At 55.9% G+C, this 15,852-nt stretch overlaps 3 protein-coding genes across 3 annotated transcripts; all 3 read left to right on the top strand.

The window, feature by feature from the left end:
* Nucleotides 1-1,944: 1,944 nt before the first annotated feature.
* On the top strand, nucleotides 1,945-3,626 carry ColSpa_02094 (aspercryptin biosynthesis cluster-specific transcription regulator atnN; the record flags this gene model as incomplete). Its single annotated transcript, XM_049268306.1, is given in 2 exon segments — nucleotides 1,945-2,060; nucleotides 2,072-3,626. The coding sequence occupies 2 exon segments, from the start codon at nucleotides 1,945-1,947 to the stop codon at nucleotides 3,624-3,626; spliced, it is 1,671 nt and encodes a 556-aa protein (XP_049124263.1).
* A 4,173-nt stretch (nucleotides 3,627-7,799) lies between these two features.
* On the top strand, nucleotides 7,800-7,988 carry ColSpa_02093 (uncharacterized protein; the record flags this gene model as incomplete). Its single annotated transcript, XM_049268305.1, has 1 exon — nucleotides 7,800-7,988. One exon carries the CDS (start codon nucleotides 7,800-7,802, stop codon nucleotides 7,986-7,988), a length of 189 nt encoding a protein of 62 aa, XP_049124262.1.
* Nucleotides 7,989-11,230: 3,242 nt separating this feature from the next.
* Nucleotides 11,231-14,805, top strand: ColSpa_02092 (uncharacterized protein; the record flags this gene model as incomplete). The annotated part of the gene is made up of 2 exons (XM_049268304.1): nucleotides 11,231-12,556; nucleotides 12,607-14,805. The coding sequence occupies 2 exons, from the start codon at nucleotides 11,231-11,233 to the stop codon at nucleotides 14,803-14,805; spliced, it is 3,525 nt and encodes a 1,174-aa protein (XP_049124261.1).
* Between the last annotated feature and the right edge of the window lie 1,047 nt (nucleotides 14,806-15,852).

The following is a 15,852-nucleotide window of genomic DNA, read 5'->3' as shown; positions in this document are numbered from 1 at the left end:
ACTTTCCGGTTCTTGAATGCTCAATCAACTGTGTGCGTAGCAGTGAGTTTAGTAAGCTAACTCTCGTTCTATAACAGGTTGCTTACTACACAGCAATTCACGTCTCTAACTTTAGGACAGCCTACTGGGCCTGAAAGTGAGGTCTTAGATGCTGATAGGGCTGTCGGGACGAACCACGTTGCAGACTCGATATTCAACCACGTGCGTGCCCTCCGCTTTCAGCATACTATAAGATTCTCGAGGTTTAGTGAGGAGATAAAGGTGCAACCTGTTTGCCCGATCACCGAGTCTCATTTTAGCCGTAACCATTTTAACCGGGAATGCCAGACTAAGAATGCCAGCCAAATTGCCGTGGGCGAGTGTTAGCACTCTGCCGCATCATGATGCTACGGCGATGGGGGGCTTGTCTTGTATTGATCACGACTTCCCATCGTGTAGAGGCCGGCAGGCCTCAAGGCAGTTGTTAAAGAAGCAGCTTCAAGGTATTGCGGTATTTCCTCGCATCTAGCGATCGGCAACCGTAGGGCATATTAATACAAATACTACTACGTATTTAGTCAACCGAACCCTGGGGGTCTTCACCGGGCTTGCTATTCGATAGTTGGTCCACTTTAGAAGGAGGACTCTGTTCAAAACAGAAGTGACGCTGTTAACAAGAGCATGATCCCAACAGTTTATCGAGAAACGAGACGACAGCCTGCTTCGATGAGGATGTCGCCAAGGAAAGTTTTGCATCGAGGTAACCTCGAGCTGGTTACCCCTTTGATCGAGCTTGATAATGAGTGCCATCTCTATAGGTCGAGATGAAATGGGGCTGGAGCTAGGTTTTGACTTTGCTTGCACAGCCATACGTTTAAAGCGTTAATATTGCCAACGCAACCCCAAATCCAGTAGATGTGAGTGGGTTGAGTATGTTCCTCGTCCTTCGGGTAGTTGTCAGGATGACTGCAGAGGTCGGTCACCTGCCCAGTCCTCGTGCCGAACTCTTGCAGAGCTGAACGAAGAACCCTGCTACCGGCGAATCGTACAATGCTGTTAGTTTCCGTCTTCTCAACGGAGTCGGAGGTCCAATTAGTAAACCTACCGACCAGAGTTCGATCCCCGAGTCGGCGAAATCGTAGAGCAAGCCGGGTTGCCCCTCCCCGCCGCAAGTCAGACTGCGTACACAGACGTTCTGCGCTCTATTACCACTTGGATTTATTAACCTCCAAAGAAACATGCAGTCAGCCCGGTTTCTGGAGGGCATGTCTCTATAGGGCGCAGTCGATATGCTGGTTACAGGCGCTCACGTCACTCCTGCAAAAACATGGGAATTCGATTGAATCCTCCATCTTTCCCTGCGTGATTGGTGACCCTTACGATACACTCGTCATAGATCAACAGTTGCCTGGCATGGCCCGAGTTTGGGTGACATGTGGTCGATCTTAGAGGCTATGCTACCCCAACTCTGGCCCTTAGTCAGGGGTCTAAATCCCTACCACCAATGTTAACCAAGCTCTCCAACGCATACTGACGGGAGGCGTGGGCTCCCGTCCCCGCTACGTCCCGGTGCAGACATAAAACACTATACCCGTCCTCCTCAACCGCCATTGACGACTGGTCTTGCTAGTCGCCGGCGGGCTAAAGTTCCTTGCTTTTCTGCTCGTTCATTCGTGAAAACGCCGGGGAATGCGATCACCTAAGCGTTTCAGACAGACATCGGCCGTTCGTCTCATCGTCTAGGGTTTCAAATCGCGGGGGGATAGGCAGCGGCTACTCTTCTTACCCAACAGAAAAGACTCCAAGTCTACCGTTCCGGAAATGAAAGAGACTCCATCTCGAAACAAAACACGGTGATTTCAATTTGTACGAAGACGAAGTGTTGTAGCGAAATAAGACTCGGCTCCGAATTACCGGAACCTGTTTGCACTCATTACTTACTCGATGCTCACATCGAGACCTATAATGCTGTCTTCCGGCCCTCAGATCCTTACCTTTGCTCTCGAAAACTGGCCGCACAACACCGGGCCTGCCACCAGGGCTAGTAAGCCCAAGGTCCGGACGGGATGCGTCACTTGCAAGTAAGTCTCAGCTTTTCGAGTTCATACACCGGCCCGTATCTCATTAACACTGTCTTCAGACGGCGCAGAATCAAATGCGATGAGACCAAGCCATCCTGCCAGAACTGTTTTAAGCGCAGAGTAACTTGCGAGGGGTACAAACCTAAACCGCCCAACGCGTCCTCGAAAAACCAGCTCGCACGATCCCCCAGCCCATCATTACTGATTGAGCCGAGCTACCAGAGCCTCGTCTTCACGACACAGTTGCAAAAGGACCACTTTGACCAATGGCTGTCCTTCGCCGTGGACATCCTCGTCTTCCCCTCGGAGCTGATCACCAACACGATCCCCCAGATCGCCCAGTCAGACCTGGCGGTGAGGAATGCCGCCTTCGCCATCGGCGCGGCGGCGCTGGGTAGCAGCACCCGTGAAGAGCGTCTCGGGGGCAAAGGCCCTTACTACGTGGACGCTCTCCAATATTACAACCGCGCGCTGAAACTGACCGCGAAATCGCCTCCCACGGAGGAAACGTTCCACAGCGTCCTGATGACGTGTCTTTTGTTCTTCATGTTCGAGGCGCTGCAAGGGGACCGGAGGGCGGCGTTGATGCATCTCAACTATGGTAATAACATCCTCGACCAGTACGAAAGGCGGATTAAGAAGAAACGTGACCCCTTGGTCGAGGCAATAACCTCAAACTTCCAGCGGCTGACGCTACAATCCTGGAGTCACAACGGGGACCATCCGAAAGAAACCGAGGAGCAGGTGCCGTGGTGCTGCCGGGGACACACGAAACGGTACGCGGTCGATGAGATGCCAGACTCATTCGAGTCCCTCGACGAGGCCCACCGCTGGTGGGAGATCACGCAGCATCACGTCATACACCACGCGCCAATAATGATAGGTTTCCGTGTCGAAGGGACAGGAAACAAAGCGCCGTCTTTTCCTCCAAACCAGAGTCTCCCAATACCGCCCGAGCAGGTCAAGGGCTACAACCGGTTCATCAAGGAATGGCGAGCCAGATTTAAACCCCTGATGGAGGCGCAGGAGGGGAGGGAGGTCGATGGCAGAGAGCGTCTCAAGACCCTCGGGCTACGAATCCACTCGACATACCTCTCCATCCCGACCGTGACGGCAAACTACACCGACCTCGAAACCCTGGCGCAAATGACGCCCGCCTTCCGCGAATACGTCACCTGCAGCGAGGAGTTCCTCCACCTCCAGAAACGACTCACGAAAACGGCGGGCGAGACCTTCACCATGGACAGCAATGGCCCGACGTGGCCCCTCGGCGCGGCGGCCATGCTCTGCGCCGACCAAGACGTGCAGGCCGACGCCGTGCGGCTGTTCCGCGAGTTCCCGCGCCGCGACGGCTTGTGGGACACACAGGCCTGGCTGAGCATGCTGCAGAGCTACAAGTCGAATAATCCTGCAATCGCGGTCCGTGGCGGCGAGAGGAGGGAGACGCAGCACCTGTTTGACGTGGAGGTTGTGTACGAGGACAAGTCTGTAGTGTGGATCAAGCAGGTGGAGGACCCGACGGGTGTTGGTTCAGATAACCTGGAGTACAGGATTAACCTACCCTGAGAGGTGGTGATCAAATGGAGTCGATGCAGAAGCTCCTTTTTAGGATCGTTTCGACTGTTGAGCTGGAGCTGAAGGAATATAAACCCTGGCCAACCTCAGTCGACCGCCAAGCAGCTCGCCCCTGCAAGTCTGGCTTTTCTCTGAGGGACACTTGATACGAAAATGGCCTCGCTCAGATTATCTTTCTGGCTTGTGTTTTGCTTCCACGTGTTGCGTAGGCGCCACAGGCGATTCAAGAGCAGACACTTCCAAGTGCTCAGGTCTTCTCCATCCAGCTACCAAGGAAAGGTCAGCAACAAACCACCATGTGTAAGCCGAAGGGCTTCGTGAATACTCCATGTTCACGTGTCTGACTACGCCAGGCGTGGACAAATCCACGACAGCATAATGGGCGCCAGCAACTGCGGCCAAACACCTGACTTGCGAAACACTGGTCCGATGTGCAAGAGGAAAGGGACCAAAGCGGAGACAAAACAGCAAGAGGTCGCTTCCTAGTTGAAAAATTCATCCAATAAACACCCATACCTGCTAGCGTGTTCATATGTAGCAGAGTCCTTGAACCATATGTCTTCACCACTGAGCACTAGTCTGTCTAATCGCCTCCTTCCCGTAACCAGCATAACCATCTCGTGCAGTATACAATGCCTGCCGCCTCGAAGATAGTGAGACACGACCCATGAGAATCATCTAGAGCAACGTCATGAACGACCCAGGAAGCCTTATTAGACAACATCCTGCGGGCGATTCGCCCGACTTTTCCGACAACGGCTCGCATCCCTTCCGAACCGCAGTCGGGACTGCTCTTCCGTCACCCTGGACAGCGGAGAATCTCGACTGATCAACAAGGCCGAGTGAGCACCAGTTCTGCTTTCCAGAAGTTCCTTAAGGAAAACCTGCAAGGTCTCGCGGCGTATCGCCAGCAAGCACGCGATTCGGGAATCAATAACGTCGAGTCGGACTTCTTCGATAACATCATCATCTGTTCAGGAAAGACTATTGCTTTCCACTGACAATCGCGCCGAAGCTCAGAAGGGTTTCGCGGCGAACCCGCGAGAAAGGGCAACACCTTGCCCTTCCAATACTGCTGGTCGTCTCTAGCCTTACAGCCGTATACACCCTGGAATACAGCATCGGGAGACTAACCTCCCGCCGATAGGTGCCGACGGTCTTCACAAGCGGGACCCTAAGCAACGTCACATGGCCCTGTCTTCACGCCAAGTCCAGTCAACACCGGCCAAGCCATCTGGGATTCATGCGCGCGAGTGCTTCACAAAGAATCACCCTGCCGCGACTTGTTCGTTCCGTCACTGGCGTCCTTGGGTCGCGTACGTATATGGCGAGTACTCGACTGGGGCATCCGCCGAGCTCACTTTTGCACAATAAACACCTTGAGGAATGACATATAGAGGACCAATATGGACCCTTGTCTAGTACGCCTTCGTATAAACACCCCTAGGTATGGTTTTAATTCGTCTGAACATAGCTGGTGCTATTTAGGCCTTTTCTATATACTTACTTTGATCCACTAGTATTACCTATTCTGAATGTCGTATAGTAACCGTACACTTGACCACGTCCCAGCGTGGAAAATCAGCTAGCACCGTTACACTAGAGTCCGGCGTCGTCCTTCCATACTTACCCTCATCTTTGGCGTATTCATGATGGAACATGCGGGTATTCACCGTCGAAAGTACACTGACGTGTTCTGGCTCGATGAGATGCTCCCAGTGTCCTCGAAAAAGTAAACGCATCAGCTGTGAAAGGGGATGCGGATAGACCCTGCCGGCGCTCCGCCCCCGTGAGGTGAGTCTACGACCCTGACCAGCCGTACCAGCGATATCAGTTCATCTGGTACCGAGAACGGATGACCTGGGGGCGAAAACATGTGACGTCCTGTTCTAAACCGCGCAGATTCCAAACCCCTGAACCCTTCCTGTTGGTGCTGAGCCGCAGAAAACCAAACTTGCCAAGGTCGATGCTCACTTGGACAGAAACTTTCCGAACACCTCACGCACTCCGGGCCACAAGGATCACGAGCTTGACCTACGAGCGACACGTGCAACTTGTTGCCACCGGCTAAGCCGGACACCTCCCCAGACGGTGTATTCAAGGTTCGGCACCGAAACGCTTCAACGGAGAGGGTCCCACCGGCCGCAGGCACGGCCTCGATCGGACGTCTTGGCCGGCCGGGCGAGGGGCCGCGCAAGTTTCCTTGGGCCGCACATCGAGGGCAGCGTGCCCGAGCGCTCAACAATTGCAGAAAAGAAAGAGAAAAAAAGTCTGCCGAGCTCCAAACCAACATCGCAAGAGCCAGACCCCGGTTGACCAACTCAGCCCTGCGAAGACGACGCAACCGTAGTCGTCAGCAGGCCCGGCTGTCATGGTAGCATTCTTCACGGTGAGCTCCGAAGGCGGAGGGAGGCACGACGACGGTGGCCGACTCGCATGGCGCGCCGGGAATGTGGGGATGGCGCTGCAGTGTTGATCTAAGATTGGAATGCTTCAAGGCCCCACGCTGAGGACCACCATGTCCACCCCCTTTAGGAAGCAGAGAGACCCATCGGAGAGGGCAAAATGCAAAGGGTCTTCCCTTGTTCCCGTCCACTTTTGCGGAGTGAGTCGAAGACCCAGAAATGCGGCGCCGCATTGGAGATTCGTACGAACGATCGGGCGTCAAGTCAGATTTGGGGGCTCAGGTCCGGGAGCGTCTTCAGAGGAGCCAACATGCCACATTGTGCCTCCTCTGGCGCATTCTGGTACCAGCTCAGCGGCCTCCTGCCTGAGCTGCCAGTCGTCAGGCGCTGATCGGCAGGATTCCATCCTGACGGCGGTAGGATGAGATGACAGGCAGGACGGTTGACCGCGCCCGAGAAGGAGTCAAAAGGGACAGGGGCACGCGCGGTAGGAACGAAGAAGAGGTCGGGAAAGCCAAGAGCGTCAAGATCGGCGCTAGAAGAAATCAACGAGGACGTTTCGGTCGGTGCAAAAGCACAGCGCAGACTAGCAGACTAGACAGAGTGAAAGCAGGCTAGCAGACGGTTGAAGGGGTGTGTGTGTGTGTGTGTGTGTTGTGGATGGCTGCGGGAGTTGGAGTGTCTCTCGGGCTCTCGGATGGCCCTAGTCGGCCGTCAGCTGGCGAGAGCACGTTGGCAAAGAGCGAGATGTGAACGGGCCGGATGGCTCGATGGCGAATCTTGTTGGAGGGGCCGCAAAGGTGGCTGTGTCAGCGCCAGTCCTGCATATCTTCTCTTGTGTCCGAACAGCGACGACGAGTTGAGCGGGTGAGGCGGGGCTGGCGCGGCGGGCAGGTGGGAGGATGAACCGAAAGCGGGCGGATTTTGCCGCGGTACCTCACGGATTGAACGGGTAGTGGAATGGGTGGAATGAGTGGAATGAGTGTGGTGGATGAGATGATGCGTGGGACGGGGCGCACTGGGGAAGGGAGGCGCCGCGTAGTTATTTTTACCCAAAAAGCTTTTTCGTGCAAGTGTCTTTCTTTATTCGCTGTGCAACATCAAACGCCGCAAGTTGAATGGATGGCGAAAGTCGCGGGCCTCATGGTGTATCCGTAACTCTGGATAGTAATGCTCTGTAAGGCTAGGCGCGTTGTGCTTCCCTCCTGGACCACCCTGTTAGAAAAACCAAACCTTATGTCCAGATCGAGAAAAGGACCTGGGCGGTAGCACACGAGGTCCACGGGACGCCGCCTATACGACTTTCCTTTGTCGTCGGTCCCAGCCCGGCTTTGTTAGTGCTTTTGTGTTTCGCCGCTGGGGGGGGGGGGGGGGGGGTCCCGGAGGTTGGTTTCTTTGCTGCCGCTGTCTGGTGCATTAAGTGGAAAGTGGATGAGAGCCGACGTTGGAGAGAGTGTTCCGGGGCTCGGCGGTTTGTCGTCGTCCGCTCTCTCTGGCGGACTCGGCGGCAGAGTTGCCCAGCACGCTAGCGACCGGTGGACAAGAAAAACGACGCAGGAAACCCATGGAAAAAGCAGCCGTTGCCGCAGGGACTGACCAACAAACGGGATGGGAAAGGCCACGGCAATCAAGGATCCGCTCCGGCCAAGGCTTTTCGTCGTCGTGGTGTCGTCGGCAGGATGAGACGGCATCGCAAATATCGGCACATTGTCCAATGGCCGGTGTCATAATACGTAAAAAGTGCTCTTGTGTATGCAGCATGCTGTTCCAAGAAGAAAAGGCTCAGATGAGCCTCCTTTCCAGGTGGGCGGGCGTGTCTGTCTTGTCTCCGATCACGTCACCGGGTCTGCTGGTGCCGACATTGGACGACGAGGAGACGGTTTCGGGTGACACGAACATGTTCCTCAGCGCTGGGAAGGGAAGCCTGGTGGAGAGTCCAGACGAATAACAGACGACGGGACGAAGTCGATTGGACGAGACGGAGATGCACACTTCACAAAGTCATCAAGGTCAGACGCAGCGGGAGTTGCTACTACTCAACGCATGTCAGAGTCAGAAAGGGACGTTGTCAGATGGAAAGTGGTGAGCTGTGCAGCTAGCACCCTCACCAATAATTCATGCTCAGGAAGGAACAATCAATGATCCATGCAGGCTGCAGCTGGAAAGAGACACCCCGCGAAGCCTTGCCGCCAGCCCCGGCTCGCTCGCCCTACTACGGTACATAATAGTAGGTAGCTGTGCTGCCTTGCCTCTCAGGTTGCCCCGCGGATCTGGAGCCTCAATGTTCCAGAGGCAGAAGGAAGGAACAACTCAGCCACGCCGAATTGGAGCAACTCGCAACGGCCCAGTCTTGCACCGCTGCCCTCCAATCAACCATTGCACGGGTTGTTTTCCAGCTTTCTTTCCTCCCCCCTTCCCTCTGCCCCTACCTACCGGTAGTGTACCTACTCTCTCAACATGTCGGCTGGCTGGTGCGCTGCTGCAGGCTGACGCCGACGCCAACGAGAGCCAATTGCTTGGGTCCAAGCAGCCAAGGGAACCAACCAATGCCAGGGGGTGAGAGCTGCTGCTGGCATTGACGTCGGAATTGAGGGGGAAAGTTTCAAGTACATGTCCGTTACCAGCGTGCATCTAAGAAAAAAGCAAGCCGAGCGACATAAAACCTGGAAACCAGTTATATGGCTCCGGGGTCCGTCACTTGTGCATAAGAGTTGTCCAAACAACGACGACACCACCCAACGAGAGGGTTCGAAATACCGGTAGAACCCGTTTCGTACGCAGCACCCACGCGCAGGCGTCCCTCCTGCGTCTAAAGTGCAGTAGCAGCAGCAGCAGCAGCAGTAATAGCAGCAATAGCGACTCGGCAGTCCGGCCACTCGCTGCGACGGTACGCGACGCTGGCCAGGACCATGACAGGACCCCGTGTTTCCGGCTTCTCGGGGCCGGGCCCAATCGCAGGCGCTGCTGCAACCTAAAGCTGGGCCAGCGTCACACCGGGGGACCCGACCTTTGGAGTCTGCAAGCACAAGGAGGGGAGGGGAAAGAATTGCCCGAAGGTTTGTTGGTAGCCGGCACCGCAGTGCTCGTATGGCCCGAGCCGGCCTCGTTCTCGCCTCGGGGTACTTGCAGATGGTTTCTCTCTCTGTATATTATATTCTGCTGAGTGTGTCCGGCGTATACGAGATGACGGATTTAACATGGCAGTACACGCCGTCCACACGGTTCACCTGAGGAAAGGAAGAGCCTCGTCTCCCTAATTCCAGCATACGAACTCGAGCGGGTTTAAAGAAGCGAGAAGAGCAGGCTCGAAATGATGCGCCGCGTACAGGCTATCCCCGCCGCAACAATGGAACCTGGGCGGTCCCCCATGTGACCAATGTGCGCCAGCGGTCGAGTGATGAATCGATGAGGGAATCGACGAGGGACATCACAGGCAGGCCCCGTCGCAATTGCACGGCACTGCCGGGTGCCCAACGCCGGGAGTTGAGCTGCTGCTTCCCTCCCCCCCATGTTTCTGTACTAATGCAGAGGGGAGCCTGGGCCGGGTTTGGAGATGAGCTGAGGGCTTAGAGACTCGGGCGGAGGGGACCTCAGTCCTGAAAGTCCTGTGGTGAAATTGAGCTGGTGACCTTGGGCAAGCCTCCAACGGCCACATTCTCTCTGCCTGTCGATCCAAATGATGAATCCATCGCTTTTCCGCCGTTGCGCTTGCGGCCTCACCCCTTTTTTCGTCTCCCCGTCTCTAGAGAAGTGCTGGGTGACTTGTTCCATTCTTGCACATCCGCTGGGATCTCTGGACTCTCTCACTGTTCCTGGACCCCACTCCGCACCCAAAAGCGTCATCCCTCAGCCGGATCCCTCCCCAAAGAATGCTGCGCTAAGGCTGGGCCTCTGGACCCTCCAATACATGCATACGTACAGAGTACTGATAGTACGTACACCTTAGTGTGCATGTGCATGTGTGTGAAGGGGGTACGTCGGTACTTTCAGACGGTACGTACTCTCAATAAGGGATGAAGGGTGGACAGAACAGGGCAGGTACAGTGTCCGAAGCGGACGAAGAACCACGAGTGCTGTCCAGACTCACCGTGTCTGTCTCCACTTACCTCCCCAAAAAAAGAGAGAGAAAAAAAAAAAGGGCAATCGTCGACGGCGAAGAAGAAGCTGCGCGGCCAGGGCGTCCCTTGCGGCGTGGGCCATCTCATCCACTCTCATCGTCCATCATCAGACTTCTCTCCAGAAAAAGGTACATGGCACTACTATGTATGTGCGCCGCAGTTTACTATGTACGATTCAGAGTACGTACCCCTGTCCTGGGCCGTTTTCCCTTTAGCCCTGGTCCGCCTTCACCTCCCATTGTGCCTCACCAACTTACGTACTCCGAGGTCGACATGACCCTCTCTTTCTAGGACTATTCCAATACATACACTACACAACACTGCCAACAACGCGTAACGGCCCCGTTCCCATCCGTTTCTGCCATCGACTTCCTCAGCTCAGCTCAGCTCAGCAAGCCTAGCAAAGCACAGCGCAACGCAACGCGCAGCAACCAACGCAAAGCAAAGCAAAGCCTCATGCCAGGTAACTAACATACTTTCTCTGCCTCTCTCTCGATACACCCCTCCCTGACCGACGAGTCCCCTCTCCCCCTCGCGCGGGCTGTCTCTCCTTCTCAGTTCCATTTGTCTCTCCATATTCTCTTTCCCAGGGATCCGGTGTCTGTGTCTTGCCTCGTACACTATATCCCCAAGCATGTTCATGGTCTAGGTTGTACCTGTGCACGCCATTCCCATCCCATCCCGTTCCCACCCGTCAAGGAACAAGGTCTCAGTCCCGCATTCGCCGTCTCTTGGAGCCCTGGTCCGCCTTCTGCTTGCCCTTTGTTTGAGTTCATAATGCCCGCCGCCCGCCCGTTTCTCCTACCGGAAGTCTGCTTTGCTATTCCTGGACTGGACTGAACTGTTTGTGTCCTCCTACCGCCGCGCAAGAAAGAGAAAGAGGAAAAAAAACCCCCGAGAATACCGCTAGTTGGTTGTTGGCTACGAGATCGCTCCTTCAGCTCCTTCTCCCGCCACTGCCCATCTACGCACGCCTTCTTACTTGCGCCGCGGCTGAGGGTGACATCCACGCCAGATCCAGGCAGGGTCTAGACTAAGCAAGACTGAAAGACGGCTGCTCGTGTTGCCCAGCATGACGTCGAGTAAGTTGTCGGTCTCTCGCGCCTCCATTAAGTCTTCTTTTGGCCACTTCTCCTTCTCTTCCTCTCAAACCAACCTCGCCGACCCCGTCTTGCCCAAATCCCGCCGCAATCACAGCGTGTCCGAGCCCCTACACGAGCAGCAGCAGCCTGCACTAGCAGACGCCGGTCACCTTGACGCCAGCAGTTACACGCACTCCCGCCCACTGCCTCCCGCATCCCCGAAACGATCACAGACCGACACCTCGGTCAACCTCCCCGTGACTGCTGCGAAGATCAACAGCGGAAACCTGACCTTGACCGTCGAAGAGAAGGAGAAGCCCGCCGAGCCAGTGCTCGCTCCCACCCGGCCCCCCAACAACAGAAAATCCCGGTCTTGGGGCAACCGCCTGTCTTCTCTGTTCCCCTCGCTCATCCTCCAACCAACAGATCAACCCCAAACCCAAACGCCGGCTGCCCAGCCGCAGCAGCAGCTACCGATTCACCGCAAACCGTTGCCCGACGACTCTCCCGCCTCGTCTCCCTCCGACAGCGCACCCTCCTACCACACGACTGATAATCCCACCGTCCGCCCTGTGACGAGCTCGGGTCTTGGTCTTGGCATCGCTACTCCGACATTTGAACCCCTCGACACCCCACCACCTCCTCCCTCTGATGCACCGCCTCCAGTTCCTGGAAAACCCGCTCACTCACCCACGTACCCTCCGACAATATCGTCTTCCTCTACTGATCGCCCTCTGATCTCTCCTCCCATACCCCCTTCATCCACCACTCCAAACATGATGGCCGCTCCTCTACCGCCCTCCGAGGCGCCGCCTCCCGTGCCGGCGAAGCTTCGAAAGGAGAAGAACCTGCCGGCACCCCTGCCGGTCCCGCAAACAAACGATATTTCGCCCCGCGTCGTCTCTCAGCCCGAGACGACGTCACCTGCGAAGTTGAGAAAGGAAAGTGCCGAGCCTAGAAAGCGTAGCAGCTCCTTCCTCGAGAACCGCAAATCGGCGTTCCCCTTGTTGGGCGTCCGCGCGCCTTCACCGGGTCCGGATGCACGAGGCAGGAGCACTTCGGCAAACCCGCCCGGAGCCAGGACCAACACGGGAAGCTCGCAGCATACGCTACAGACACCTGGGTCTAGCGAGAGCCAGAGCCCGACCCGTGACGAGAGACGTGGACGGCTGCGCAGGAGCTGGCTGCCCGGCGGGGGAAGATCACGATCGAATTCGCAAGATGTCACCGCGGCGGGCAAGAATTCCCAGGCATGGGTATTGTCGCCGGACACCCCTGGCGAATACAACACGTCGTTTTTGCTCAATGCGGAAAAGGTAAGCTTTCTCGTCCCGTTGCAATCGGACGGGAGCTAATTCAGCGTCAGGTCCCGGAATTGTGGAACGAAAACGGCAACGTTTGCGTCTACCTCCAACCCAGAAGCAGCAACGCCGGACCGTCCTTCAAGGTTCCTAGCTTCTCCATCAACAACTCGGTCATCTTCAACGAGCTCATCCAGGCCGAAATGGCCTCGCCGACCAGCAGGAGCAGGGCGAGGAGTTTCGGTGGCCGAGATAGCCTTTCGGTGGATGACGCGCGGGCCGGCGGCTCCCCTCCTTTGGAAGGTCAGGAGAGCACCGGCGATCTCAAGCTGTATCTGCCGGCGACGCCCCCACAATACACGCAACCAGGGAATGGCCAGATCGGTGGGCCGGGACCCCAGCTCCATGCCGACGTCGACCGATTGATTTCCATCCGCAACCTTTTTGCGTTTTTGACCGGCCAGCCGCTGGTGGCCACCAAGGCGCACCCCACCACTTTCGCTGCGTTTTTGCAGATTGCAAAGTTGCTCAAGGAGTATGGCTTCGCCAGTGCAGACGGCGCTTCTTTCGGCGAGGCGGTCGACCTCAGCTTCGGCTTCTTCATGGAGCAACTGTCGCTTGCCGACGTCCGCCACAGCCGCGAGAAGACGCTCGAGTCTTTGATTCTGGGCGAGGCGATGAGGTCGATGGAACTCTACAACGAGGCTTTCGCGCACGCCGTTGGCAAGTACACTGCGATTCTCGACCTGCGCTCGCCCCTGTTTGAGCAAATATCCCTCTACACCCGGCAACGCCTCGAGCGCGCGCATCTGGACCTCGTGAACCGACAGCACAATGTCAATATCAGGCTGGAGCAGTTCGAATTCCCTTCGATATTTGCTGGTATTGCGAGCTCCACCTCAAACCCCGAGCTCAAGGCTATCCGCTTCAAGGTCTGGCAAAAGTCCTTCAACAAGATGAAGCAGTTCGTTCTGGGATACTACAAGACCACCTTTGGCGCGTGGCCTCCGAAGGCCAGCAGCAAGAAGAATCCATTCTCCGAGAGCGGCCTCAACCGCTTGGTGCTGAAGGCCCTCTACTCCGACATGTGCGGGCTGTATGACCTCATCGTGGACCGTGAAAACATCACCACCAGAGTTATGGATGGAAATGCCAACGAGGAGTCGGGCAAAACGACTGATTCACCAATGATTGTCAACCTGCGCAAGATGCTTACCGAGTTCGACAACTCGACTCCTCCCGTTCTGCCGCCCATCCCCTTCGACGTTCCGAAGCTGCCAACGATGACGACCATTCTCGCAACCTACGACTCCATGTCCCAGAAGGAACAGGCCAAGTTCGACCGCAAGGTCAAGGAGCACGAGCTGACGCTTGTCATCCAAAAGGCGTACAACTGGGATGCTAACAGCGTCAACATCCCGTTCCTTGTGGAGTTCAAGGACTTTGAGCAGCACGAGGCAAAGGGCAAGAGCGCTGCCGACCTCGCAGACCAGCGCATCGGCTACTGGCTCTTCCTCTACGTTGTCATTCAATCGCTGCCCATGCTTGTTGTCGACGCGCCAAACCTCAAGTTCAGCGAGGCCGTCGAGTACTTCCTTTGCGAGCCGCCGATGGGCAATCTGCCGTGGCTCGAGGACGCGCGCCAGGTCCGCAAGATGTGGTACGAAGTCTCGGGCGGCAACGGCTACGTCGAACTCTCGGCCGACAGCGTTCTGTTCAGCGTGGAGGCCGTCTACCACCGGAGCCACTGCTGGCTGGCCGCCAAAGAATGGGAAGGCCTGAATGGCGCAGAGGCTCCACCCCCACAAGAGTTTGGCATGTCTCCCTTGGAACCGCCCCGGCCGGTGTTCCCTGGTCCGGATGGCATAGTCAGCAGCCCCGCGTCCGGCACACCGCCCACGCCTGGGTCCCCGCAGTCTCATCTCCGGCCGCGTAATGCCTCGCCCGGAGGGCGCCATCTCGGCAGCCGCAGCGCGCACCGCTCCAGTATGATCTTCGGCCTTGAGCCCGTGCCATTCGACGAGGGCCTGCCGGGCGACCGCACCTCGCGCGTCGCCGGTAGCGCGAGAAGCAGTTCTGCGGGATCCCGCCCTGTGAGCATGGTCATGCCGAGCACGCCTTCCGCCACGAACCTTCGCAACCTGTCCGTTGACCATACCTATACCCAGGAAGCCCCCGCGACGTCGACCATGACGTTTGACGACATCCTCGGGGGCGGCGAGGAGAAAAAGACGATCAAAAAGAAGAAGGGCAAGTTCTTCTAAGCAAACACGTGATACTTGCCGTGCGTTCTCTCTGTTCCCGTACTGTACAGGGGAGTTGAGAGGGCTGTATTTATACCCTCACTTAATCTTGTGTGTGTATGTGTTTGGTTGCTATTTTTGTCCTTTTCTGTTGTTTCCTCGTTGGCTGTAGCGCGCATCTTTCTTCAAGCTTTCAGTGCTTGCTGATTAGGACATTTGCATAAAAAGAAAAAAGGGGAAACAGCGATATTTTAACGATTACGTCCATAAGGGGAGACTGGCGAATTGCCCTCGTGGGCGTTCGCCATAAAAAGGAGATGTGTGTATTGTGTGTGTCTTTGTTTGGTGCATATGACACTAGAAACAAAGAGCTGTATTTAGAGACAGCGGCCTCTGGCAGGTTGGCACCTTTCTCCCAGATCGATAATGGTATCTGCCTCGGGGGATGGAGGCGAGAAAGATGGATGAATACAAGTCACTTGACTAATCATGATTGCTACCTGACTCCCGTTGTGAACCTGTCGAAGGATGTTTAACATTTCTTGGGATCGTCAAGACTTTCCGTGCCCTTCAACCAAGATGTGCCTTGTTGCATAAACATGCCTAAAGAGGGGAGGAAAACCTGTGACAGGTGTAGACCGGAAGCTTCTAAAGGTTGTAGTAGGCCGGAAGGACGTCTACGGCAGAAAGCTCAGGGAGGTTGGGGAGGGAGAGAGAGTATGTCGAATAGCGGGAGACAAGTTTATAGGGCGTTTGAGGCAAGATCTAAACAAAGCAAAAAGGCAAAATGGGAAGGCATTTTAGTTTGCATACATTTGCCATATTTCATAGCGCGTTGCTTTCATGAGTTCTTGTCTCGTGACTGGTTTCCAGGCTCACAGCCATGCCAGCCCCGAGGAGGTTCTGTGGTGATTTATGGGTTGCAATGTTTCTATTCCTCTCGTTTGAGACTCCGCCAGGGTATCGTTTGCAGGATGCCATGACCCCGAAGATGATCATTCCCGCTACTTCCTCGCCTTGCATCAAACCGGTATGCCCGATGGCATCTTGGGACTACATCGGTCGCCG

This window comes from Colletotrichum spaethianum (assembly GCF_022836535.1).
Source record: "Colletotrichum spaethianum MAFF 239500 DNA, contig04, whole genome shotgun sequence".
NCBI classification, from domain to species: Eukaryota; Fungi; Ascomycota; class Sordariomycetes; order Glomerellales; family Glomerellaceae; genus Colletotrichum; species Colletotrichum spaethianum.
The sequence above is the reverse complement of the archived record's forward strand: the minus strand, read 5'-3'. Positions and strand labels throughout refer to the sequence as shown.